This window comes from Saccopteryx leptura, chromosome 7 (assembly GCF_036850995.1).
Source record: "Saccopteryx leptura isolate mSacLep1 chromosome 7, mSacLep1_pri_phased_curated, whole genome shotgun sequence".
Lineage (NCBI taxonomy): Eukaryota > Metazoa > Chordata > Mammalia > Chiroptera > Emballonuridae > Saccopteryx > Saccopteryx leptura.
This window is the reverse complement of record NC_089509.1, coordinates 7,366,080-7,391,540: the sequence shown is the minus strand read 5'-3', so window position 1 is coordinate 7,391,540 and position 25,461 is coordinate 7,366,080. Positions and strand designations below refer to the sequence as shown.

The 25,461-nt window shown below is 53.0% G+C and overlaps 1 protein-coding gene across 1 annotated transcript in view; it reads left to right on the top strand.

Annotated features, from left to right (window-relative positions):
- Window positions 1-25,461, top strand: part of GLI2 (GLI family zinc finger 2) — a 283,170-nt gene that overhangs the window by 65,691 nt on the left and 192,018 nt on the right. Inside the window, exon 2 of the mRNA XM_066344832.1 lies at window positions 8,501-8,683. Within this exon, the coding sequence (XP_066200929.1) occupies window positions 8,533-8,683 (151 nt within the window). The 5' untranslated portion in view covers window positions 8,501-8,532. The remainder of the gene's footprint in view (window positions 1-8,500; window positions 8,684-25,461) is intronic.

Below are 25,461 nucleotides of genomic sequence, written 5' to 3'. Positions count from 1 at the left end.
TGAAGGCTCCACACTGTATGCCAGGGGGATTTCAGAAGAGCTCTACTTTCTAGAAGTGTCCCCTTCATTGTCCTCACACCCCCCTGGGCAGCAGGCAGACAGCAGGCTGTGTGCCAGGCCCAGGTGAGATGGGTGTGAGCTGGATGAGGAGCAGCTGCTGTGTGTGGTGCCCACTGCCTGGCCGTGTCTGAGGTTCCTGGTCACCTTGGGAGGGAGTGTGTGCCCCGTCACTGTCCATGGTGGGGGGAGCTGACCCCATGGCTGGCCTTTCTTCCCATATGGGACCAGGCCAGGATCCAAAGGTCTTCTGCAGGCTTTGGGTCTCCTTCCCCAGGGGGCTGTGGGAACCCTGGCCAGGGTGGTGCCAGAGGGGCCAACCCACACAGGAGCAGTGTGGTTCCTTCCCAGAGCTGGGCCACCGAATGAGGCAGGAGCCGGGGACAGGTGGCGGGAGGTCAGGTCCATGTCCGTGCACCCTGCCTGCGCCCTCTTCAGTGCTGGTGTCTGGGTTTCCTGGGCACTGGAGGGCCTCTGGGCACAGGGGGAGCCATTTCACAGAGGCTTTGGTGTCACCTGTAGAGAGGAGGCAGGTGGACAGAGAAGCTGGCAGTAGGCACAGCCTGGGCCCGAGGGGCCCACAGACAGGCGCGTGTGACCAGCGGAAGCCCCTACGTTCCCGCTTGGCCCCACAGGAAAGTGGCCTTTTCTTAGAGGAAGGTGCCTGCCGGCAGAGGTCCTCCTGCCTGGCCAACTCTAGGTGAAACCCCATTGGGGACCTGCCGTGTGGGGGACTGCTGCAGGGATGTGCTGTAACACCTGTGCCGGGAGGGTTCGTTGTCTGCACCCCAGGAGAGTGGGGAGGGTGCTCTGTTCCAGGGAAGGAAATGGAGGCCGAGAGAAAAGTTACACGGCTGAAGGCATACAGCTGACATGGACTGCCCTGGTCCAAGCACAGACATGACTCTCCCTCTAGGGAGAATAAGATGCATGTATATTTAAAGCAGGATTATTTTGACCCTGCCGCGAAGAGCCAGCAGAGAGTCCTCAGCTCAGTGCAGCTCTCAGGAACCCTCACCGTGCCCATTTTTCCCTTTCTGCTACAGGGCAGGGGGGCGAGTGTCAGCTGGGACCCAGGCCAGGAGGTGAGTAGAGCTGGGTGACGCACACCTCTGGCTCCCTCCTGCCTCTGACATGGGGGCCAGGGCCCCTGTGCTTTCCCATATGTGCCTTCACGCTGTTGTCCCTTTGGTCGGAGTACATTTTGAAATGTCCAATTTACAGATAGCAACACTGAGGTAATGGAGAGGCGAAATGATTGGCATTCGGCTGCTCAGGGAGGAGGATATAGGACAAGAGTCCTTAGGACCTTGGGGCCAGGAGAGACATTGAGAGAGAGAGTCCTCTAGTCCGCCTCTCTTTTTAATTATAACGAGGTGATAATTATCACCATTACCTTTCATCTGTGTTGCACTGGCAACCTGCTTTTCACTCCAGGAACTGTCCTGTGTTTTTTGGTGAAGGCAGGGCAGGTGTTTATTATTTCTTGTGTTTCTGTGTGTATCCACGTGGATGTGTGCCTCTCTTATGTAACTGTGTAAGCACATGTGGCTATGTATGTGAGTACATGCATGTGTGGTGTGTGACCATGGATGCATGTTGACTGTGTGTGTGTGCCCAAAAGCACAGGCGTGACTGTGGATATGTCAATGTAGTCTATGTGTGCATGTGTGACTGTAGTGGTTATTGCTGTGTATTGCACTGCTTTACATGTGCCCACATGTGCCTGTCGTGTGCTCACATGTGCCTGTGCCTGTGTGACCCGGGCACATATAGCACGTATGGCACATGGCTGAGATTAGAGAAGGGGTGAGAACACGATGGCCCAGCGTGGCTGAGCTCGCTGAGAGGCAAGGTTTCATCTCTCTCCTGGAGATTGATTCCACCCAGGGAGACGCTGATTCCTGTGACTCACTCGTTAGAGGAGTTCAAAGAAGCCAGGTGGCGGGAGGGTGTCTGGGATTGCAGGCTTCAGAGTGATTCGCTCATTCTACTCTGATAATTTATTCTTCAAGTCAGTCCTTATATCAGAGTTCTTAACCTTTTCTGTGCCGTGGACCCTTCCCTGGAATAGCACAGTGAATGCCTAGTGTGCAATCGTAGGAAACCGACCAGGCGGCTGCAGTGAGCCCGTGGTGCAGGCGCCACCCCGTGCAGCGCCATGCATTGCGGCAAGGTCAGCCCTGACAGTGAGCAGTGCAGTGCTGTGGTGAGCAGGAGTAGACACATCTATGACGTGTGCGGGTGGCAGGCTCACAGGCACTTTGACTTGATGCCCACATTCATGGCTAAAGGAGTCACCGACTTCCAGTTCCAAGGGAATGGAGATAAAAATGTATTTTCTTTCCCATTCAGGTTATGCAGACTTGCTTTAATTGGAACTTATAAATTATTTGAGAGCTGAAAGCGACCTTAGGAGCATCCAGTGCAGTTTTTCTTAGACCTGCTAGTTCATCAGAAATAGCCATGGAACTTTTTAAAACAGTGTGGTTATTTTGCCCCCCACTCTGCACCCAGACCCATGGAATCAGGACCTCCAGAAGGCTGAGGAGCACCTTCAGAGGCTCTTTGTGTTGCCAGTCTCCCCTCGTGCCGAGGCCCCAGAGGGTAGGCGGCCTGCGTGCAGGCTCCTGCGGTGAGGGCCCCTGCTGGCTTCGGGTCGATGTTTTCCCTTCCCTTGGCGGAAGCTCCACAAGTGTGGTTGCACCTCCCTCTGGGAGTTCTGTGGACATGCTGGAGCAGTGTGTTTCATGGGAAAGTCGAGGTGTGGCCTCCCTCCTGCCCTCGTAAGTGCTGCACTCTTGCAGCCCCTCTTGTCCTGGGGCCTCTTGTGTGGCTTGTGGGTCATCACCCAGCACAGACCATCAGCCCCCAGCTGAGGCCTGGGAGCCCTGAGTCTGGTCCCCCTGCTGTCCCCAGCTGGCCCTCTGGGGCCCACGTAAGGCCGTTGACAAGCCTGAGATATCTGCCTCTGATTGGAGGAGCTTCAGAGAGTGAAAGTGGCTTCCTGGGACCCTGGGCACCCTGTGTTTACCCAGAAATTGTGCTAATCCCGCTAATTCCTGTGATTTACACAGCCTCTCTTCTCTGTCTGCTGCCCTCCTTTTCTGGAGGGGATGGGAGGGAGGGAGGGGAGGAGGGCGGAGTCTCATCTGCAGAAGGTGAGGCCCGTGGCACAGGTTGGGGGGCACTGCAGGGGCCCCTGTCCCTGTCCGGGTTAGCTCCCCTCAGGCCTTTGTGGAACCCCTGGTGCTTCTGTGTGCACACCTGTTACTGGGCCACGGAAGTGGTCTGGCTGGTAGGAATCTGAATAAATACCTTTCCTCCCCACACTCTGATCACTGGTCCTGTGGGGGCCCCACCCAGGGGACCTGGCTCTAGACCTGGCCCTTCTCCCTCCTTCATGGAAATTGGCATTTTGGGCCGCTCACTTCTTCCTCTGTAAGAATCAGGATGATGCCACTGACAACACAACAGGGTGGGGATGTTTGCACGAGGGAGCAGCAGCTACTGCTCCCCAAGACCACCCCAGCCCATTCCTCCTCTTCCTTCCAGTCCCCTCGTGTCCCTTGGGAGAGTCTGACACAGCCCACCCTCTGGAGCATCTATCTTCCCTTGGCATCCCTGACACTAAAGTCCAAGGATTCACAGTTGCTGGCCTCAGTTTCCCCATCTGCGTTTGGGGACACCTTCCAGGAGCCTGGGCTTGGTCGCATGTGCTGACCTGTGGGTGCCCTGACTGCTGGTTGTTAGTGCCCCGTGCCCTCCAGATGCAGGTTTGGTTCCATTTGGCTACCTTATTCCATCAGCAAGGGGTCTGAGCACCTGCTCACCTAAGCCTGCCCTGGAGAGGCCCCAGGTGAGCAGCGAGCCAGGTAGGTGCATAGGAGATTATGACCAGCCTGTGCAAGAGGTGCCCTGATGGTGGGAGCGTCCACAGCCAAGGGAAAGACACCTAATTTATCTGGGCTGTGGAACCTAGCCACTTAGTCTAGTACACTGTGAATCCTGAAGCTGACTTGTCTATAAAGAACCAGGGAATAAAGAGTTAGTGACCCTGACCAGGCAGTGGTGCAGTGGATAGAGCTTTGGACAGGGATGCTGAGGACCCAGGTTCGAAACCTCGAGGTTGCCAGCTTAAACATGGGCTCACCAGTTTGAGTGTGTGGTCACCAGCTTGAGTGTGGGATCCTAGAAATGACCCCATGGTTGCTGGCTTGAAGTCCAAAGGTCACTGGCTTGAGCAAGGGGTCACTGGCTCTGCTGGAGCTCCCCCCCCCATCAAGGCATTTATGAGAATGCAACCAATGAACAACCAAGGTGCTGCAATGAAGAATTGATGTTTCTCATCTCTTTACTGTCCTCTCTGTCCCTCTCTATCCCTCTCTCTATCTCTCTAAAATAAAAAACAAAACCAAAAACAAAAAAGAGTTAGTGAATGAGTGTACAACTGCACACTCCTCCCCTGCCCCACCCGTCAGCCTCAGAAGACGGGTGCCACCTGCAGAGTCCTGGTGTTGATAGACAGCCCCAGACGGAGCCCCCAGAGTTGGCCCAGCCCTTGTCTGCTGGGCCCTACCCCCATTTCAGCACGTTGGGTTGGGCACTTGTGTAGGGGCAATGTCGACTCCTGCTTCTGGGACTTCCTGGATTCCTGGCATAGAGCCCCCCATTCTGAAGGGCTCAACAGTCCGTCATTCAGTGCCCACCAGGGGCAAATCCCTTTGCCCTGAAGGGTCATCACTCAAGGGGTAGCTCACTGTGGTGCTCCGGAGTATGGCTTTGGGGCCAGACAGCCTGGATTCAAGGCCTGGCCCAACCACTTCTAAGTTGTCTTCGGGCGAGTTCCTTAGCCTCTGTGGGTGTTGCTTTCTTCCTGTGTAAAATATTGTGAGGGTTAAGTGAAATCACACGTGTGAAGTGCTTGGCAACTAGCAAACAAACACCTGTGAAAGGTTTGTTGTTCCAGCTATTATTTTGATTTTTTTCGTCCTTACTTCCAAATTCAATGTGTGTTTCACAAAGTTGGGCCTAAATTCCTTCACCTGCATTCTGGGGAGGAAAACCCATGCTGTTCACAGAACTGCTTACATTTCTACGAGCTGGGATGCCCTGCCTCGAAGGTCACCTCTGAGGCTTTCTTTGACAGGCATTCCTGAGCTGTTGTTCTGTGCCAGCTGAGTGGGAGTAGCTTCTGACCTGGATGTGATAATGAGTGCAATAGGGGGTATCTGGTTGCTATAGGGGTCCAGAAATGGATGTGACCATGACTGGAGAGGACTGGAGGGCTTCCTGGAGGAAGTGACCTCTGAATGGCATCTTGAAAGAAGAATAGGAGTCCGTCATATACACAGAAAGGACTGAAGAGTCTCTGGATGGTGGCATGCAGAGGTCTGGTGGCATACAGGGGAGTGTGGAGGGGAAAGTGGGGAGAGGGGGCTGCAGGAAGACACAGGAAAACTTTACCTGAAGGCCAAGCGGGGCTCAGCAAGGTTTTGCTTAGGGTGGGGGATGCAGCGAGATGTGGTTTTGAGGAAGGTGCCCTGCTGGTGGGTAGAGGACGACTTGGGTGAGGACCAGAGGTTGTGCAGAAGGTGCTCAGGAGTAACCCAGGGTGGAAAAACACCTGGTACAAGGCCCTGGCGGGGGCTCAGTGGTAGAGCATTGGCCCAGTGAGTGGATGTCCTGGGTTTGATTCCCAGTCAGGGCACACAGGAGAAGCACCCATCTGCTTCTCCACCTTCCCCCTCTCGCTTCTCTCTTCCCTCCGCTCCCCACCTTCCTACAACCATACCTCAATTGGAGCGAGTTGGCCCTGGGTGCTGAGAATGGCTCCATGGCCTCTTCCTCAGGCACTAGGAGGACCTCAGTTGCTGAGCAATGGAGCAGTGCCCCCTGGTGAGCTTGCCAGGTGGATCCCACTTGGGGCACATGTGGGAGTCTGTCTCTGCCCCCTCTCTTCTCACTAAATAAAATAAATAAATAAAAGAACACTTGGTACAGGACAGCCAGATAGGAGAGGCTGTACTGGTGATGTGCCTGGGTGGGGAGTGATGGCAGTTACAGCTGATCAGATGTGGGGGCAGGAGGAAGGTAATTCAAAGCTGAAGTTGAAGTGTCTAGGAGTGATGGTTCTTGTGGCCAGGCTGAGGGGGAAGAGGAGGTGGAGGAGGCCCAGGCCATTCAGACAGCCAGTCTTACAGAACAGATTATACAATAGTCTTGAAGGATTAGGTTGTGATCCCTGAATCTCGAGACCAAAGGACACCCCATAACTCACCAAAATCCCCAGGGAGATGTCTCTGTGCCCTGTCTGCTGTGGGTTTTCTGGACAGGGAGTTAGGAAGATTGTGGAAAGCAGACGGACTGGTGTGTGCACACCAGACCAGGAGTTCAGGTCCTAGCTTTACGTGTTTGGCCAACCAGTAGCCCTGGGAACCGTCATGCGTGTTACACCCATTGTTCTTGAAAGATACCTGTATAGTGTGTAGATTTGGTAAAACGAGCTTTTGGGTCCTGCAGATGTTGCTTAGCTTGCGGCCCCTGGGATGGATGTGACCATGGCCTCTGGTTCCTGCCCCTGGGACCCATGAGCCTTGCACCAGGACATCCCCTTCCCCGGCTCGCAGGTCTGCCTGGCTCCCTTCTGAGACAGCCATCGTGACCTCCCTGACTCCTTCTAGTTGTTGCCCCTTTTTTTTCTCTTCTTTTGTAGCAAAGCTTCCTGAGAGAGAGCTTCTGTTTTCACACTGTTCCCGTCTCTTCCTGAGCCCCACCGGGCCCTGGTCACCGCCCTGTGACCACCTGCGTCTCTCAGGCCACCTCTGCTCAGGTTCTGGCTGCTGGTGGTAGAGCTGATTGTTCCTCATGTCTCAGGCGTTTCTCCTGGTGCTGGGGTTTGTTTTCCTTCTCCCTTCCCTTACTGGCCGTTCCTGCCCACTCTCCTTGGCTGGTCTCTCCGTGTTTTCCTGACCTGGGAATGCTGGAATGCCCTATGCCTGCTGTATCCTATCTCCAGCCTCCACTTCTTCCCTGAACCCGGACCTGCATTTTCAGCAGTTTCTGCAGTTTCTGTCTAAAACAGGCATCTTGAACTTACCGTGGTCCACCCGAACTCCTGCTCTCTGCTCCGATCTGTGTCCCACCCCAGCTCCATCTTGGCAAAATGGCCCCACGGTCTGTTCGAGCTGCTCAGTCAGAAAAGACAGGAGCCATTGTTAGTATTCCCCTTCTTTAAAAAAAAGTGACTTTCAAATTTCTGTTCTGTCATACTCAAAACAAATAACTGAATTAGCAGTATGTGCTGTGATGAAGCCTGTTAGTGAAACTCTTGCTGTGACTCCCCACCCCTCCCCGCCAGCTGGGACAAGCGCCCACCCACCCCCACCCTGTGCCTGCACCCCAGTGCTCCTCCCTGAACCATGACTCCTGTCTCCGCCTCAGCTCACATCCAAGCCCTAGCAAGCTCTGCCAGCTCTTCCAGCAGGACAAGTCTACATTCTGCCACAACCCCTCTAACCCAGGCTGCCATATGTCCCTGGGTGACTGTAGTTGGGCCCCTTCCCTCCAACTCTGCTCCCCACACAACAGCAGAATGACCCCTGAAAGGACTGAGTCATTTCATGTCCCCCTACCAGAGCCTGCACTCACCTCTCTGCTGCTCCTCAAACAAGCCAGCCGCCTCCCCCCGAGTTCCCTGGTTGCTGGGCTCCTGCCTCTCTGTCGCCTGGCTGCCCTGGGCTCCCTCACACCTTCATGTGGCCTCCCATCCCAGCCTCAGAGGCCGGCACTGCTCACTCTGCTCCATCCTGCACTCTGGGTCCCCTTCCCATGCTACCTCTCACTAACCAAATTGCCCCTGTAGTCAATTTTTTCTCTTAAGTAGGGTGCAAACTCCATGGGTCGTGTCTTCAATATCAGGCCTGATGCCTGATGCATAACGGGCTTAAAAATAACTGTGTGCGAGTGAATAAACGATGAACAGCGTGTTGAATGAATGAGTGAACATGCACATGAATAAATAAATGAAAGCTGGGTCCTGGTGAGCAGGGCGTGGGGTGGGGAGGGACAGGACCTGATTCGCTGGTTCCCAACTTATTTTATTTCCTGTAATTCCTAGTTGGAGAAGCCTGTGATTCTGACCTCACTTCTCAATGTGGTTACTCCTGCTACTCCGCACGCAGCAGTGGGAGCTCGTTGCTTAGACTGAGAAATCTGGGTAAAAGAGAACGGAGGCACGCAGCTGTTTGTCCGTGAGGTTGTTTGGAAGACCAGATGAATCTCAGAACTAATAATTCTCAAAATTAATTAAAACCTCCCTTCCCAGTTATGCGGGAATGGAGTTGGTTGCTTTCGCCGTGTGCATGCACGGTGGTGGGGAATCTGGGTCGGCGCTCCGGCTGGGTCTGGGGGCAACACTGTGAGCGTCTTTTCTTCTCTTTAGGGCGGTGCCGCCCAGGACTATGAGTGGCTAAGATGGAGACGTCCGCCTCAGCCGCTGCCCCAGAGAAGAAAGAAGCCAAAAGTGGGACCCTGGAAGGTGCTGCTCTCCCCGACCGGGGCAGGAAGGCCTCTGTTCTGGCCGTGGCCACGGTGGCGGCGGCCGCGGCGGCAGCTGCCCAAGGAGGTACTTTCTGTTTTGCACACTTGGTGGGCAGCAGTGCTCTTTTTCATTAGCCCGTTAGGATTTAATTGGGCTGGTGACCGATGTCATCGGGCAGGCATGCTGGGTTTATGGAGGGTGAAGAGGAGGGCGCCCTGCTCCTGAGGACCCTAGTCACCTGATGACGCTTGCAGGTTTTCCCAGAGGTCTGGCCACCCCTAGTCTGGGGTGGAGGGGTTGGGGAGGCTCAGACTCCAGCAGGAGGGCCTGAGAACTCAGAGAAAGGGAAGGGGAGAGACCCTGGCTGCGGGGCAGCCCTGGGTGCGGTGCATTCAGTCTGCACATTGGAGATGTGCTAGAGACTGCTTCTTGCCTCTGGCTGTCGGGGACTATTTTAGAAAGTAATTGTCTCTTGATCTCTTCTGGCTATAATTAGAGGGTCAGGTACAGAATTTAGTATCTTTGGTGAATTTCTGGCCAACTTAATTATAACAGAAAGACTCCAGGAGCCACAGCCTCTCATTTTGCTGCCCCGAAGAGAAATACCCTGTGCTTTCCACTGGCCCGTGCCAGCACCCTGGTGGGAAAGGTTGGCGGGAAGGCGGGACCTCCCCTTGTGTCTGCACGGTCCATCTGGAGGCCACGGAACTATTTCTGTCTCTGAGGAATGGAGAGACTTAGATTTCTTTCCTTCACATTCAAGCGCATTTAGTCACGCCCTGTTGCTCTCGCTGCTCAAGCACAGCTCGTGGGGCAGCGGGAAACCCTCCTTGGCCAGGGGGGCAGGCGTCTTTGCAAGCTTTGATGCAGGCACAGACTGGGGTGCTGTTGAGTCAGGCAGGGTTGCGTGTCTGCGGTGCTAGCCAGCGCTCAGACGATGCAGGTGCTGCTGTTATGGGTCATTTGGGTGCAGCTCGGGGTTGGAGCCCAGGGAACCCAATGACACATGGCTGGTGTTCTTTAGAGTGAACCGGAGGAGCTCTAGGTCATTGTTCCTCCATTTATTTTTGCTTTCCCTGCGGGTCTCAGTTGGAGGTCATTATTAGGATGTGTGGCCAGGTGAGGAGAGGGACATCCAAGGCTAACCTTGTGCTCCCATGGGTTGGTGGGCATTTGACCTCCTGACCTAGGTGATGCCACTAGACTCCTGTCCTGCTTGGAGACGGGCTCTCCAGGCCCTCCCTCTGTGATGAGGGGCCAGCTGGGGGTGGAGGAAGGAACCCAAGTCCAGGGTGGACTCCCATGCTGGGTGGTGTCCATGAGCCCAACACGAGGGGAGGGGAGGTCGTGGACAGGAGTCTGGTAATGGCTTGGCGGCTGGCCTCCTGGTCCTGGCCTGGTGTGTTTGCACATGGCCTGCCCCTGCCCCTGGGTCAGGGCCTGCCCTGGCCTGTGGTGACCCCTCAGGCTGCCCCTCTGCCTGGTGTATGGAGGCATGGGCGTCTGCAGCCTGTACTGGGCCCCAGTGGTTTCTCCCCCAGCCTGGGTCTGTCTCTTCAGAGCCATGAGTAGATCAGCAACTGCCACGTGTCATAATTTACTGCCATGTCATAGCAGCGGAGAGCAGACTTAGGCAGTAATTAGCCAGTAATTGGGGGGGGAAGCCACTCTAGCATCACACCTGTTTGTCACCAATGGTGCAATATCAACAGAAGCTTGAGGGGCTCTGACCTGGGGGGGGTAGCAGGGTGGAGTTCAGCAGCTCCACGGAGACATCTATCCTGTTCTACCCCCCACCTCACCCCAGGGCCATCCCTGCTCCTCCTCACCATCAGCCTCAAGGGAGCCCTGGGCTGATGAGGTTCCAACAGAGGGTGGTTGTAACCTGTCAGCCCAGTTGCCCCTGGACAGACGGCTTATGTCATTGGAGCCTTTGAGTCAGGGGCAGCTGCTTCTAGGAGCCTCCTTGCCACCCTGCTCCTCTGCCCGTCCTGGAGCAGCTGGTTGGGGAAGGGCCCTCCTGAAGTCAGGGAAGAGTGGCTGTCCCTGCATGGAGTGAAACAGCCCTGGCACAGGTGGGCTGCGATGCCCATGTTCTGCAGACAGAGTGATGGAGGCCCCATGGCGTGGGCAGAGGGCACGGGTCAGGGTCCTAGTTCCAGCAGCATCCCTGGGTCCCAGTGTGGCAATCCATTCCCCTCTCTGGGCCTTATTTCCCTATTCAGGGCATCTGACAGATTTTCTCCAGTCTTTATGGTCTTGTGACGTTGGGTTATTACATCCTCCCAGAGGTGGCAGAGGGGCTGTGAGCAACTCATAGTACTGCAGCCTCACTCAGGGACCCTGATCACCAACTGAATCAAGCACTGTGGGAATAAGAGAGCTTGAGAGTCCAGAATGAGGAGTGGGGACAGAAGGGAGGCGGGGAGGCCCAGGGGCAAAGCTCGGAAGGCCCAGAGCCCAGATAGGAACCTTGGCTAGGAGGTTGGAGCACTTCTCATTCTCATTCATGAGCGTTGGAGCCTCCCCTCTCATACCTTTGTTCTGTAGCTGAGGTGATGTGAGGTAGGGAAGGGACTTGCCCAAGGCGCCCAGCAGCTTCAGCAGAGACAGGGGTCTGGGGCTCAGGGCTCGGGGATCCTGCCTCTCACAGGGTGAGTCTCCTTCTGGTCTTTGCTTGTAGATTGTGATTTTACATTGTTCGTGGGTGATTTGGGCCCCACCCACTGACAGAATCTCTGGAAACACCCAGCATCTGCACCAGCCTCAGAGAGGTCACCTCCTCTGTCACCATGCCTCGGTTCCCTCATCTATTCAAGGGTTGACAGACAGCCCTTGTCTCTTCCAGACAACCAGTTCTCAGCAACTGTGACGTATTTGCAGAGGGACCTTGCAAGTCACCTGGTTCATTGCTTGGCCTCCTTAAATGTCATGAGCTTGGACCTGTTGGGGCTGGATGTTTCTACTAAAAGTTGCTACCTCTCAGCACTGAGACGTGTATCACAGACACCTTTGCGTAGCCGAGCAGGGCAGGCTGGACCAAAGGGGAGAGTGACAGTGTGGTCAGACCAGGGAGAGAGGTTCCTTGAGTCCTGCGGCGGGAGTTGCTCGTGACAGCAGGACCTTGGCCGGCCGGTTCTTTCCCAGCCTCTGTAGCTGTCCTGCTAATGCTTGCAGGCCATCAAGCTTTAAAACGCATCCTGACCCAGAGGGTTTTTTTTTCCTCTTTAACTTTTCAAATGGCATAATTTTAAAGACAGTTTGGTTCAGATGTTTTTCATTGCTTTACACTGAAACCGTCCAAACACTGTCGTATTTTCCTCTTCATTAGGTTTCCAAAAATATTCCTGAACTTCTCTGTGTGCCTCAGTTGAGCACCAGGGGACCCAGCCACTCCAAACCTTGAGGCTGGGACTATCCAAGCGGGGTTCGATCCAGTGAGCTTTGCTTGTCCCAGAAGTCAAGCAGCCACTCAGGCTTTAGAAACTGTGCTGTGTCTACAATGGCCAACACTTAACTCTTATACTGAGTGCTGCTCTGTGCCAAGTCTGGGTCCTCCCACTGTGGTCCCCCACCAGCAGAACAGGCATCCCTGGAGATTGTTAGAAATGCAAGTTTTGGGGCCCCATTCAAGACCTCCTAAAGCAGAGTTTCTAGGGGGGGAGCCCAGCAAGCAGGGGTGATTCTTATGCACTTGTCAGTTCTGGGTCACTGTTGTCCAGCTGCATGAGGTAGGGCAAGCCTTTCTATCTGCAAAGTGTAAGTCATACAGGGAGCTGCTTTGTAGCAGTTCCAGTAGACACATGATAGGCTCCCACCTGCCTGGCATGTGGCACCTCACGGCTAGTAGCTGCTTTTGCTGTGCAGCATGGAGAAGTAGGAAGGAGCAGCCCAGACTCTGTGGCCAGGCTGCCTGCTTAAGGCCTGGCTCTGCTGATCCTGGGCAAGTGTGTGCCACAGTTTTCCATCTGTCAAATGTACGTGATAACAGACCCTACTTCATAGTGTTGTCAGAATGACTTGAGTTACCACGTGAGAAGTGCTGGGCACCTCAGGGCTACATGGGGTCCAACTACAGTAAGTGTTTGCTTTAGTGACTATTACCAGCTTTCCTTTCCTAGGTCTGTAGGCTCTGGCTTCACTGCTAACCCTTGTTAGCTGGCCTGTGGAGGCCAGACAGGTGGTGGGCAGCTCAGATTCCTGGTGTCTTCCCACTTGAGGGTGGTGAAGGAAGTCCTGGGCTGGAGGTCAGGCCTGAGTTCCTCCTTTGCCTCTCTGCCACAAGCTGTCCTGGATAAGTGAGCTTAGCAGGCCCCTGGCCTTTGAACCCATCCTGCTGCCCTGCACCCTGGAGGGTGGGACCAGCCCAGGGGTCGCTAAAGCTGGCCTCACCTTAGAATCTCATGAGAAACTGTCAGAAACTCGGCCGCCCAGGCCGCCCCAGACCTGCTGAAACAATCTCGTGGGCTGAGGGCCTGGACATGCATGTGCTTAACAGCTTCCAGGCCACCGGATGCAGCTGTTCCGAGGCATGGCCTGGATCCCGGAAGTGGTCGAGACCCTCATGCTAAGCAGGGTGAGCACCACGTGGCTCTCGCTGCGGGAGGCTCTGGGCCACCTGAACTAGCACCACCACCCCTTCATCTTGTTCGCTGGTGCTGCTGGCTTCTTTGAGTTTCATCAAGGTGCAGTTTTGCTTAGGTGAAAGGCATTCACATCTGTCCTGGGATGCTTCTCAAACACCAGAGTGTGTAAGTCAGCCCCTGAGCATTCTCGCCGAGATGCCCAGGGCTGGGAAACCCCCCAAATCATGTGGACCTTACAGTGTTCTCCGCTGATCAATACCTCCAAGTCCCTGGTGTCTCTGTCCTCTCTCTGTTTCTTTGCTCACCCCTCTCCCACTGTGTGGGCAGAGCATTGTTTATTCACCCCTGTCCCACCCCTGGCAAGGCAGACACCCAATAAATGGTTGTTGAACCAAGGGGTGAGTCTGATGCTATCATGCCAGCTGTGTGTCCAGTGGGCTGGTGCAGCCAGCTGCCTCTGTCAGCCCTAAGGTCCCCTTTCCCAAGGGTCTTTTGAATCTGACCTGATCCTTGGCCCCTCTTCTGTCCTGAGGCCCTTGGATCTAATTAAGTGGGCCAGCTTCCCTGGCTTACCTGAGCTGCTTGGGTGGGACCACACACTTTTGCCTTGGGTTCAAAATGCACTCAGATGTGACTAAGTGGTCAATTATTCTTATTTAAGTGATTTTCAGATCCTTGTTGATGCTGCTTCTGAGCTTGTTTTAACAGCCCAGCCACACGGAACAGCCAGTTCCCATCAGGTGTTTATTTTCTGGAGAGCAGAGCTCGGTTCCCCAACAGCTCTGCATCCCCAGGCGTTGGGTACAGTACGACTGCCAGGTGATTTCCAAGTCGGTCGGAATGGCTCTTGACGAGACCCTGGCATGTTCCCAGGTGCTGAGGGTGTCCTGGGGGGTTGGTGTGCTTAGTCGCAGGGGCATGGCTGGGGGCTCCTTTGGTCTATAGCAGACGGAAGGTACTGGCTCTTCCAGCTCCCTACTTGTTAGCTCCATGTTCTGGGGCAAGGCAGTTCACGTCTTTGAAGTCTGTAAAATGCAGATGATAATTTCGAGCTGTGGTGAGGTGACGCAGGATAGTGTCTGCAGAGTGGCTAGCAGAGTGCCTACTTAGAGATGAGGTAAATGTTAGTGACACAAATCTGAGTATTCCTCCTGCATATCCTGGTCTCGTGCATGATGCCGAGACTCAGGTCCTAAACGCCACCCAAAGCTGCCATCTGAAATCAGACTGGACACCCCACCTGCCCCTAGCCCAACAGACTCTTCCTCTACCTCCCCCCCCCCACTCTGGGGGACCCTCCCTGGCTTCTCTCTTCAGTTGTGGTGGCAGGCACACACACTTGCACGTGGGACCCACATTGGTGTACTTTCTGGTCAGCACACATGAGCTGACAAGCTCTGCCCACACAGGATGGAAGCACCTGAGGGCAGGACGTGGCTCCTGCCCATTCTCTCTGGGCCTTGGCCACGCCTCACAAACACGGTCTCATTTCTCATGGTTTATTGTGTTGTGCCTGTTAAACTGTTGTAGTGCTGGGGAGAGCTCTGAAGTTATTTACAATTACAGAATGCCCCCCTTAATTGTAGTTTCAGTTATTTGCAGTCTACCTCAATCTGAAAATATTAAGTGGAAAATTCCAGAAATAAAAAACTAAGTTTTATTTTTATTTATTTATTTTTAAAACTTTATTTAGAAAATTAAATTTAACGGCATGACACTGATCAATAAGAGTGCATAAGTTTCAGGTGAGCATTTGCACTATTATGTTGTATACTCATCAACCAAAGTCAAATCATTTTTCATCACCTTATATAGTATCTGTCCCTCTTTATTCTTTTCCCTCAACCTCCTTTCCCACAGCCCCCCCCATAACCACTTCACTTTTATCTACGTCCATGAGTCTCAAGTTTTATATCCCACCTATGTGTTAAATCATATAGTTCTTAGCTTTTTCTGATTTACTTATTTCATTCAGTATAATGTTTGCAAGTCCATCCATGTTGTTGTATATGGCAATATGTCATCATTTCTTATGGCTGAGTAGTATTCCACTGTGTATATGTACCACATCTTCTTTATCCAATCCTCTATCGAGGGACACTTTGGATGTTTTCATGTCTTGGTCACTATGAATAATGCTGTGATGAACATGGGGCTGCATGTGTCTTTATGTACCAATGTTTTAGAATTTTTTAAGTAGAGGGATTGCTGGGTCATATGGTAATTCTATTCTTAATTTTTTGAGGAATCACCATACTTTCTTCCATAGTGGCTGTACCAGTTTACATTCCCACCAGCAGTGAATGAGGGTTCCTTTTCTCCACAGCCTCTCCAACACTTAGGATTACCTGTCTTGCTGATAGTAGCCAATCTAACAGGTATGAGGTGGTATCTCATTGTAGTTTTGATGTGCATTTCTCGAATAGCTAGTGATTATGAACATGTTTTTATATATTTTTGGCCATTTGTGTGTCTTCTTGGGAGAAGTGTCTATTCAGGTCCTCTGCCCTTTTTTGATCGGATAGTTCGCTTATTTGTTACTGAGCTTTGTGAGTTATTTATATATTTTGGGTATTAACCCCTTTATCAAAGCTGTATTTTATAAGTATCATCTCCCATTTGGTTGGCTGCCTTTGGTTTTGTTATAGGTTTCTTTTGCTATGCAGAAGCTTTTTAATTTGATGTAGTCCCATTCATTTATTTTTGCTTTTACTTCCCGTGCCTTTAAGTCAAATTCATAAATTGTTCTCTGTGGCCAAGGTCCATAAATTATGCTTTCTTCTACGTAATTTCTTGTTTCAGATCTTATATTTAGGTCTTTGATCCATTTTTAATTAATTTTTGTGCAGGAGGACAAGCTGTAGTCAAGTTTCACTCTCTTGCATGTGGCTTTCCAGTTTCCCCAGCACCATTTATTGAAGAGGCTTTCTTTTCTCTATTGTGTGTTTTGGGCTCCTTTATCAAAGATTATTTGTCTGTATATATGTGGTTTTATTTCTGGGCTCTTGATTCTGTTCCATTGGTCTGAGTGTCTGTTTTTCTGCCAATACCATGCTGTTTTGATTATTATGGCTCTGTAGTATAGTTTGAAGTCAGGTAGTGTGATACCTCTGGCTTCATTCTTTTTTCTCAAGATTGCTTTGTCTATTAGGGTGTTTTTTTATGGTTCCATATAAACCTGGTGATTTTTTTGTTCTATTTCTTTAAAAAAATGAAAAATGACATTGGGATTTTGATGGGGGTTGCATTAAATATGTGTATTACTTTGGGTAATATGGCCATTTTAACCTTGTTGAGTGTTCCAACCCAGGAACATGGAATATTTTTTCCATTTTATTGTGTCTTTTTCAATTTCTTTTCATAATTCTTTGTAGTTTTCAGTATATAGGTCCTTCACATTCTTTGTTAACTTTATTCCTAGGTATTTTGTTGTTGTTGATGCAATTATAAAGGAATTTTTTTTAGTTCATTGTCTGAGGTTTTGTAATTGGCATATAGAAAAATAACCAAGTTTTAAGTTGTGCGCTGTTCTGAGGAGCGTGATGAAATGTCCCACTGTCCTGCTCTGCCCCACGCAGGACAGAGAGCGCCCTCGGCCCAGAGTCTCCACGCTGCACACGCGCACTGCCTGTTGGTCACTGAGTGTCTGGGTGATCAGACCAGTTATTGGAAAGAAACAGACCTTATTTTACATAACTTTTATTACAGAGTATTGCCATCATTGTTCTATGATTAGTTATCCTTTATCTTACTGTGCCTAACTTAGAAATTAGACATTATCATAGGTTTAATTCATGTATTCATAGGATAAAGCATAGTATTTATGGGGGTCTTTGAGTATTTTCTCTGTAGGTAAGGGAGATAGCTTTATAGAACTGGAAGACACTTTGTAGATCATCTAGTTCAAATATGTCCCTTTTACGGATGTGGAAACGAGACATGGAGACATGAGGCGTCAACGGCCTCTTAGTGACGCCGTCGGGACTGGGAACCGATGTCCTACGAACAGCCCCCTCAGCCCCGCCCCCCTGCCCCAAACCCTGTCTCCCCAAGTGGACAGTGTTTATATCAGAAACATTTTTCTGATGTTTGATTCTGTCAGAACTAATTTTAGCATTTCTAAAGCTCGGTAAAAATATAGCCTCATTACTTTGATGTCAGGGCATAGTTTACTGTTAGTGTATTCCAGGCTGTATCATGTTAGTCATGTTTAACACGGCTGCGCCAGGCACGCACTATTAAATCTGGCTTATTTTACATTCCTGTCCGGAATTATTTATTTGTAACAATTTTCTCTCTATCAAAAGACACAGCTAATGCTGTGTTTTAATGTGTTATTTACACACAAAATAACCTATTTACAACTCAGTATGCGCTGGAGGGAGAATGGATGGGCCCCAGTTTCCTGTGTTCTGTTATATCGGAGTTTAACAATCTGGTTTGCTAATAGAACCATTTATCATGGGTGTTGGGGGGAAATAATTTATTTTATGTTTGTGGCCAGGTCTCACCGCCTCTGATCCCTGAAACGTTTTGAAGATAATGAAGTCAGTCCTGGTGTTTGGGGTGGAGGTGGGACATCTGCCACCCCCATTGAATGTGGGAGGCATCTGGGCAATGAAAACAGAGCAGTACAGGGACATGTGGGGACACTGGGGACACGTGGAGATGGTGATGAATCTGGCCCAGGGCGTTGGGCCTTTAGTGATGTGCAGGTCTCACCAGGTGAAAGAGGGATGGGTGGGTGGACACTGGGGTTTGGGGAGCAGCAGAGGGGCCCCTTGGGAGTGCAGGGGCCTAGAGGTCAGCAAGTTGGCTCTTGTGGCTTCAGTGGAGGAGTGCAGGTGGGGCCTGAGAGGACCTCTAGCCTGGGAGGCCAGTGGAGCTTCTGAAACCCCTCCTCAAACTCCCCTCCCCAGATATAAGGGAGATAGCCAAAGAGGTTTATTAACCGCTGTGGCACGCCCCTGTCACATTAGTCAGCCTGAACACTCAGCTTGCAGGGGAGGGGTCCTAGGCAGAGAGCCTGGAGGCCAGTAGTCCAGAGTCCCTGGGTCTGACAGCCGCATGACAGGATGGGCAGGCAGTGCTGTCTCGGGACTCGTGGGACCCACCGATGGGAAAGAAGGGGGTCTCCCGGTTGCCCTGGAGTGAGGCTCAGGGGTAGCTGGGGACCCCAGGTGGGTACGTGGCCATTTGACCATGCAGGCTGTGGTCCTGTGGCTCTTCTGCACACAGATGGGGAAGGCAGTGCATCTGACTGAAGTGCTGCCCCTCTGAAGCCCTGGGCCAGTACCACACAGGGCAGGTGGGGAGGGTGAGAGGAGGCATCCGAAAAGCAGGAGCCATAGTCTCTGTCTGCAAGAGCTTATGGCCCATGAGAGAAACCAGAGCCCCCTCCCTCTTACAGTACTGATGCAGCCATTGCCTGATGCCTGGGGTGGTCAGGGGAACTACAGGGAGGGAACATGCCCGGAAGAGGCTCTAAATCAGGGGTCCCTAAACTATGGCCCGCTGCAGGCCGCATGCGGCCCCCTGAGGCCATTTATCCGGCCCCCGCATCCGCATCTTGTGCTCCTGGAGTACTGTATGTGGTGGCACCGCAAAGTGCGACGTTGCTCACGTACAGTACTACTTCCAGTGACGCAGGACGCCCGTGTCAGGGCTCAGGAAGCGCATCATATCACTTGTTACGGCTAGCAGTGACAAATATGGAACCGGACATTGACCATCTCATTAGCCAAAAAGCAGGCAAATAGTTCCCATTGAAATACTGGTCAGTTTGTTGATTTAAATTTACTTGTTCTTTATTTTAAATATTGTATTTGTTCCCGTTTTGTTTTTTTACTTTAAAATAAGATATGTGCAGTGTGCATAGGGATTTGTTCATAGTTTTTTTATAGTTCGGCCCTCCAACAGTCTGAGGGACAGTGAACTGGCCCCCTGTGTAAATGATGTGTAGGGGCCCTGGTAAAGCCACTGCCTGTAGCCACGCACCTTCTCTGACCGGTCAGGGTCCTGCAGTGCTCAGCTGCACATTCAGATCAGATGGTTGGACAAAATGCTTATCTTTACAGATAAATAGTGTAAAGAGCTTAGACAGTCCCTGGAGTGTAACACAGTTTCTCTATAAAGTAGTTGCTGCTATGAGGATTGTATGATTATCCTGGACTTTTCCTAAGAGTAGCACATATGCTTCTATTAGAGATTTAGAATGAATAAATGCACAGGACTCCGAGCTGAGTCTTTGCAAGGCATTGCCGTTCGCCCATGGTATGCAAGGGCGAACAGCATGGGCAAAGGTCCTGGCTCAGGGTGGCTGGTTCTGTCGGCTCTTTGGGGAGGGGAGTCCTGTGAGGTAGTGTCCAGAGGCCCTCCTAGATCTGTGCCCTCCAGCTTGGCTGTGCAGTGCTGATGCAGCCATTGCCTGATGCCTGGGGTGGGCTGCATCAGCTGCACAGCCAAGCCGGAGGCCAAGCGCGGCCTGGCTCTGGGTAAACACGGCTTGTTTGGACCCCTGCCACCCAGGGTCAGACAGCCTCTCTGACCAGGTACGAATGGAGGGAGGGGGCTGGAAGAGCTCTGTCTTGAGAAACTGCCGTTGGCTTTTTCCTTGAAACAGTCAGGGGCCAATGCCTTAGGTTTGTAGGGATCGGGAAGTCTAAACCCCAGGCTCCAGGCAGCAAGGTCACTGGTCTGGGAAGGTCATTTCTGTGTCTCATTTTAAGCAACTGAATATGAGAGGAGAATTTAAGTTTACTATGGCGCTGGGCAGTGGTTACCAGGCCCAGTGCTTTATACCTTCCTCAGTCCCTGTCATTCTGGAAATGCAGAGGTGTCCAGAGAGAAGCTTCATGTGTGACCGAGCAGGTAGTCATGCGTAGTGTGAGGGTAGTCTGGGCAGGAAGCACCCTCCTGGCCAGCTGAATGTCTGAAATTGACCTTCTCACTTCTCATGCGTAGTGTGAGGGTAGTCTGGGCAGGAAGCACCCTCCTGGCAGAATGTCTGATGTCTGCCTCTGGGCTTGTGCAGAGGACCACATCATCTTACATCCCTCTTTGTGACCTGGGTGACCAGGTGCTAAGCCCCTCTGCAGTGACAGCCTGTGGTACTGGAGGGCCTGGGGCTGGCGGAGCTGACCCAGGGGTGAAGAGGATTGAAGAGGATTGAAGAGGGATGCCCCAAATTGCCAAACATGCACTTGGCTTCCTCTTTGAGATTGAGCCTGGGTAAGGGTGGGACCTTTGTCATATTTCTGGTTCCCAGAGTCTGCACATTGGTTACATCAATCCAGGCTGTTGCTGGTGATGAGGAAGGCAACAGCTGCCTTCAATTAGAGGCGGGTAGGTGGGGGTCCACATCCAGGTATGAGTATGGACTGCCCGGGGCTCATCTGTAAATGGGGGAGAGGGAGCTCAGCCCTCTGTGGAGGGGAAGGGTAGTCGGAGGTGGGGGGCTGCTGTCATCCTTCTCGTTGGAGAGGGGTGTCCTCTGCCTGAGAGGGCCTGTAGCAACCCCTGGCTGTGTCACTAGCGACCGGAGCAGTGCGGAGCCTTCCAGCTGACCACCGTCCTCAGTGACACGGCCTTGCTAGGCCCCCAAGTGTTCCCTGCTGACCATGGGAGGGAGGCAGGGCCCAGCAGCTCTCTTAAGTTGTGGGCATATACTTAAGAGAAGTGAAAACCTATGTTTATAACGGAAATGTGTTTACAAAGGTTTATAACAACATTATATATAATAGCTAAAAACAAGAACTAACCCAAGTGTCCATTAACTAATGAATGGATAAACATAATGTAATATGTATCCACATAATGGAATATTATTTGACCATAGGAAAGAATAAAATAGCAATACCTGTTTGAACATGTGTGAACCTCAATAATAATATCCTTAGTGAAAGAAGCCTGAGGCAGAAGGCCACATATGTGTGCTTGCATTAAGTGAGCTGTCCTGCACAGGCACCTTCTTAGAGACGGAAAATATGTCAGCGCTTCCAGGGGCTGCAGGAGGAGGGAATGAGGAGCGGCTGCTGATGGGTATGGGGTTCCTTTTTGGGGTGAGGAAATGCTCTGTAATTAGACAGTGGAGATGCTGGTTGCACAGCCTTGTGAATATACTAAAAAGCACCGAATTGTAACCTTTTTTAAAAGGGTGAATTTTATGGTTTGCGAATTATATACCTCAGGCTTAAAAAAGAAGGGAGGGACAGAAGAAGAAAGGATAATGGGAGTAAAGGAGGGAGAAGGTGAGGGAGGGAGTTAGGGAGCGGAGGGGGGAGGCCTGTAGCCTGTGGGCCCGGCCTTGTCCTGGCCCTGGAATCCCAGCACTAGTCCCTGGCGGTCAGTCCCCAGGCTGTGAGCATCACTGCCCCACTGGGAGGACCTGGCTTCCCCTGCTCACTGAGCCTCTTCCCCAGCCGATTCTGTAGGCTCCAGAAGCTCTAAATAACTGGAGTGGAGGGAGGGCGTTTAATGACAAAGTAAATAATTACATTAGGGGTGCCAGTGCAAAGGGGGCTGAGTAAATCACTTTAGAAGGAGCACCAGCCTCTAGCGAACTTCCAGCTCTTTATCACCAGATTACATCCTCCCTTGGTCTCCAAATAATTGATCGAGGCGGGTGTTGTGGGCTCGCAGTGGGTGGAGAGATGGCCTGTCAGCACATCGGCTAACCCTTCTCCCACCACTACTCCATGTGAGGTGTGGGCACCGGGGTCCTGCTGCTGCGCTGGGAAGGGTTCGGCGATGCCCTCAGGGTGATGCCCTCAGGGTGATGCCCTCAGCTTGACGGTCAGATGCTTCTGAGTGGGAGGAGCCTTCCTGGGCCATCTGGTCCACTGAGGCCCAGAAAGGGGAAGAGTTTTGCCAAAGCCACACAGCAAACATGTGAGGAAGGCCAGTAGAAGCAGGTCTGGGGCTCCCAAGGCAGGGCGCTCTCCCTGCCCCAGGATCGGTTGCCCTCAGAGCTCGGGGTGTTTCCATGCCGTGCGTGGTGTCACAGGCCCTCCTCGGAGCAGCGCCTGCATGGGGCCCATGCTGGGCGGATCACATCTCCTAGGAACGGCAGGGTTGGCACTTGAGGGTTGCAGCTGTTTGCGCGTCCTCCCACCTCCCCTGTTCTCGCCTGGAGTTCCTGGTTTGACCCTTTGCTTCGCTGACCTCCTCCCCTCCACCCAGTGGCCTCCACCTGTCCTCAGTGAGTCAGGAAGCCCGGGATCCACTCTCCTGCCCATACCAGTCCCTTAGGCTGCTCTCAGCCATGGAAGAGAGACAGGCAGCCAGACTTACCGCTCTGCCCTGTGAGGGCCATGAGTGACGTGTGAGGGTTCAGGAAGATGGCAGGCAGTACCCTGGTATGAATGGCTGTCTTTTCTCCGTAGAAACTGAGCCAGGACGCTTGTTGTAGTGACAGAAACCCACTTAGACCCTCTGAAGTTACATGGAGTTTTTAGCTCCATAACTGGGAAGCCATGGCTGTCTGTACTCGACGTCCTGATGTCACTGGAACCCTTTTTCTCTCCATGCTCGCGGCTGGCTGTCCCCTCAGTGAGTGTCTCAGCAGCCTTGTCCTCACCAGGTGGCAAAGAGTTGCGAGAGATGAATGTGAGCCCCACACCCTTGAGCTCAGATGCTGAACAGAAGCGTCTTCATCCATTGATTCCAACAGAAGTCCAGGGAATCTTCTTGTGGCCTCCCCGAGGTCCCCTGCACCCTGGGAGCCAGCCACTGAGACCTGGCCATGTGGCCTCCCAGACACCCATGTAGTGGGGGAAGGCTCAGGCTCTCGGACCTGTAGGGACTGTGGATGCACAGTGGGCCTTCTGTGATGCTGGGCAGGTCACATTAAAATGTCCCCCGCGCTGCAGCCAGTTAGGAGGATTCCAGGGAGCTCCGGGCGCCTGCAGACACTCACTGGTGGATGGACTCAGAGCACTGGCTCTTCAGAAGCAGCAGTCGCTTCTGTGGTCATTTTGTCCCTGTGCCTCCTCCTTTGGGCCAAACCTGGAGTGACTGGGCCTTGTCCTTATGAGCTCCCCGTGAGGGAGTACACAGTGCCCCTGAGAAGTACCAGGTGAGAGCCTTGGAGAGGAAATGTTGGGGCATGCTGGGGTGAGCACCCAAGGAGAGATCCTCAAAGGAAGGGGCCATGTAGGAGGGGCCCTGAGAAGGGGGACATGTGCACAGACCTGGGATGCCGACGAGGTGGGCAGGGACCGGAGCGCCTGCCGTAGAGGGGGTGGCACACTGGAGCCGAGCGAAGCGTGGGTGGAGAGGGAGCTTCTGGCGGCTGCACAGCCTCTGTTGCGCTGCAGAGGAATTGGACCGTGGGGAGCAGGGAGCAGGGAGCTGGGAAGGGACGGACACTTGGAATAAGCTTGCTCTTTTGTTGGATGAAGGTATATCCTGTGACTTGAAGCATTCAATCTCCACAGATGAAATGCAGGTGATTCCTGCTGGGTTTCTCTGCTCTTCAGAAGATCATTCTTCCTTTTGTTCTTCTTCCCTCGCTGCCTCCCTGCCTCTCCTCTGTCTTCCCACAAATGTTTGTTGGGGGCCTGGTGTGTGCTGGGGGTGTTCTAGTCACTAGGTCACAGCAGGGAACATATAGAAAAAGGCCCCTTTTCCTGGAACAGTCCAGTCAGGAGAGGTCGGCAAGTACCCAAATGAATGACCACGCAGGAAGAATGTATTTATAAATGGCTGCTCTAATGGGGCGGGGCTGGGGTGGGGGCTGTGTCTGGGGAAGAGGACTCAGCCGCGTCTCTCACAGATGTGTGCTGTGCAGAGTGGGAGCCGTTCCCCAGCTGGCTCAGGCCGTCCCGTGCAGTGGGGCAGTCACACATGCATGCCATGGCCCAGACCCACCTTGGCCATGTGAGTGTGTGTGAGTGTGTGTGTGAGTGTGTGTGTGTGTGTGTGTGGTGTTCATCAGCTGCAGCTGTAGTGGAATCCCGCTGAGCCAGATGTCCTGGCTTCCAGCCACCGTGGAAGCAGTGGTGGTGCCTTGGGCCCCGTTCTTTCACACAGAGGTGGCTGTGCCCTCTTGTTGGGCTGTGGTCAGGACTGAAGCGAAGGCCCCACAACAGGGTCCTCCTTAAGATGGTGAGAAGGCTGGCTGCTGGGTGAATGTGGGGAACCTCTCAGGCCCCTCTCTCCATCCTGAGGTTGTCACCCCACAGCGGGCCCCTGGGACATCATGGTTCCTGGGGAGACCCTGGAACCTCTGTCTGGGAACACCGCCCTTCCCGGACCCTCCGGACCCTTGTCATCTCCCATCCTTGGCACGCAGGCCCTGTCCTCGCTTTCTGTCCCTGGAGCGTTCGTTCCCGCCCGGGCCGTCCTGGCTCAGGTCTGTCTCAGATCTGTCCCGGGAAGACCATCCCCTCATCCTGGCCTTTCTGTGAGCCCTGCTCTCGACACCTGCCTGTCAGTGACGCGAGGGGGTCCTCTACCAGCAGTGAAAGCGGCAGGGCGGGCTGGGAGGGATCGTCATCATTCTTACCATAGGGCCCCAGGCGCCCTGGCCTGGCCAGAGGTGTGGGAGCATGTGACTGTGTCTCAGAGTCCTACTGCCTTGTTCTATGGAGTGGGCGGGGGGGGGGGGTGCCAAGCTCAAAGTGGGAGACGTGGGTACTCAGCTCATTGGCGGAAACCACCCCCCACGGGCACTGTAAGGCCCTGACAAGGCCAGTGCCAACCCTTGGGCAAGGTCTATGAGAGGGCTACTGAGAGGTCCCAGGGTGCCACCGTATGTTAAAGTACTAGAACTCTCCTTTGAGTGCCTTGGGCTTGACTAACACCGACTCAGTGTCCTGGCAGGGCTGTGGGTGGTCAACATGGTTTTTGTGCCTGTATCTCTAAGGAGGAGTCAGAAGTTCCTGAGATCTTTAAAAAAAAGCAGGGTCACTGTTTCCCTGTGCTGTGATCCTTTGGGGGGAGGGCAGAGGGCAAGAGCGGCCTGTGATCGTCGTCCCTGAGGAGGTGGGGGGTGCACCTGCGCGGCCTTGAGCCCCCTCCTTCTGAAACATGCCAGCTGTGCCCAGGGAGCAGCCTGACCCCTGCACAGGGTTAGGTCTCGGGAGGGTGGGCACTGAGCCCGCGGAGCACTGACACTCAGCTCTGCCCGTGCGAGCACTTCCAGCTGGTGGCTGCCTGGGGCAGATGGATGCCCCAGCTCCAGACCCCGGACTTCACACGTCTGCCACACTGTTCGCTTGCTGTGGTCTTGTCTGTACAACTGCCTCTGGCCCTTCATCCCCAAATACCCCCCGG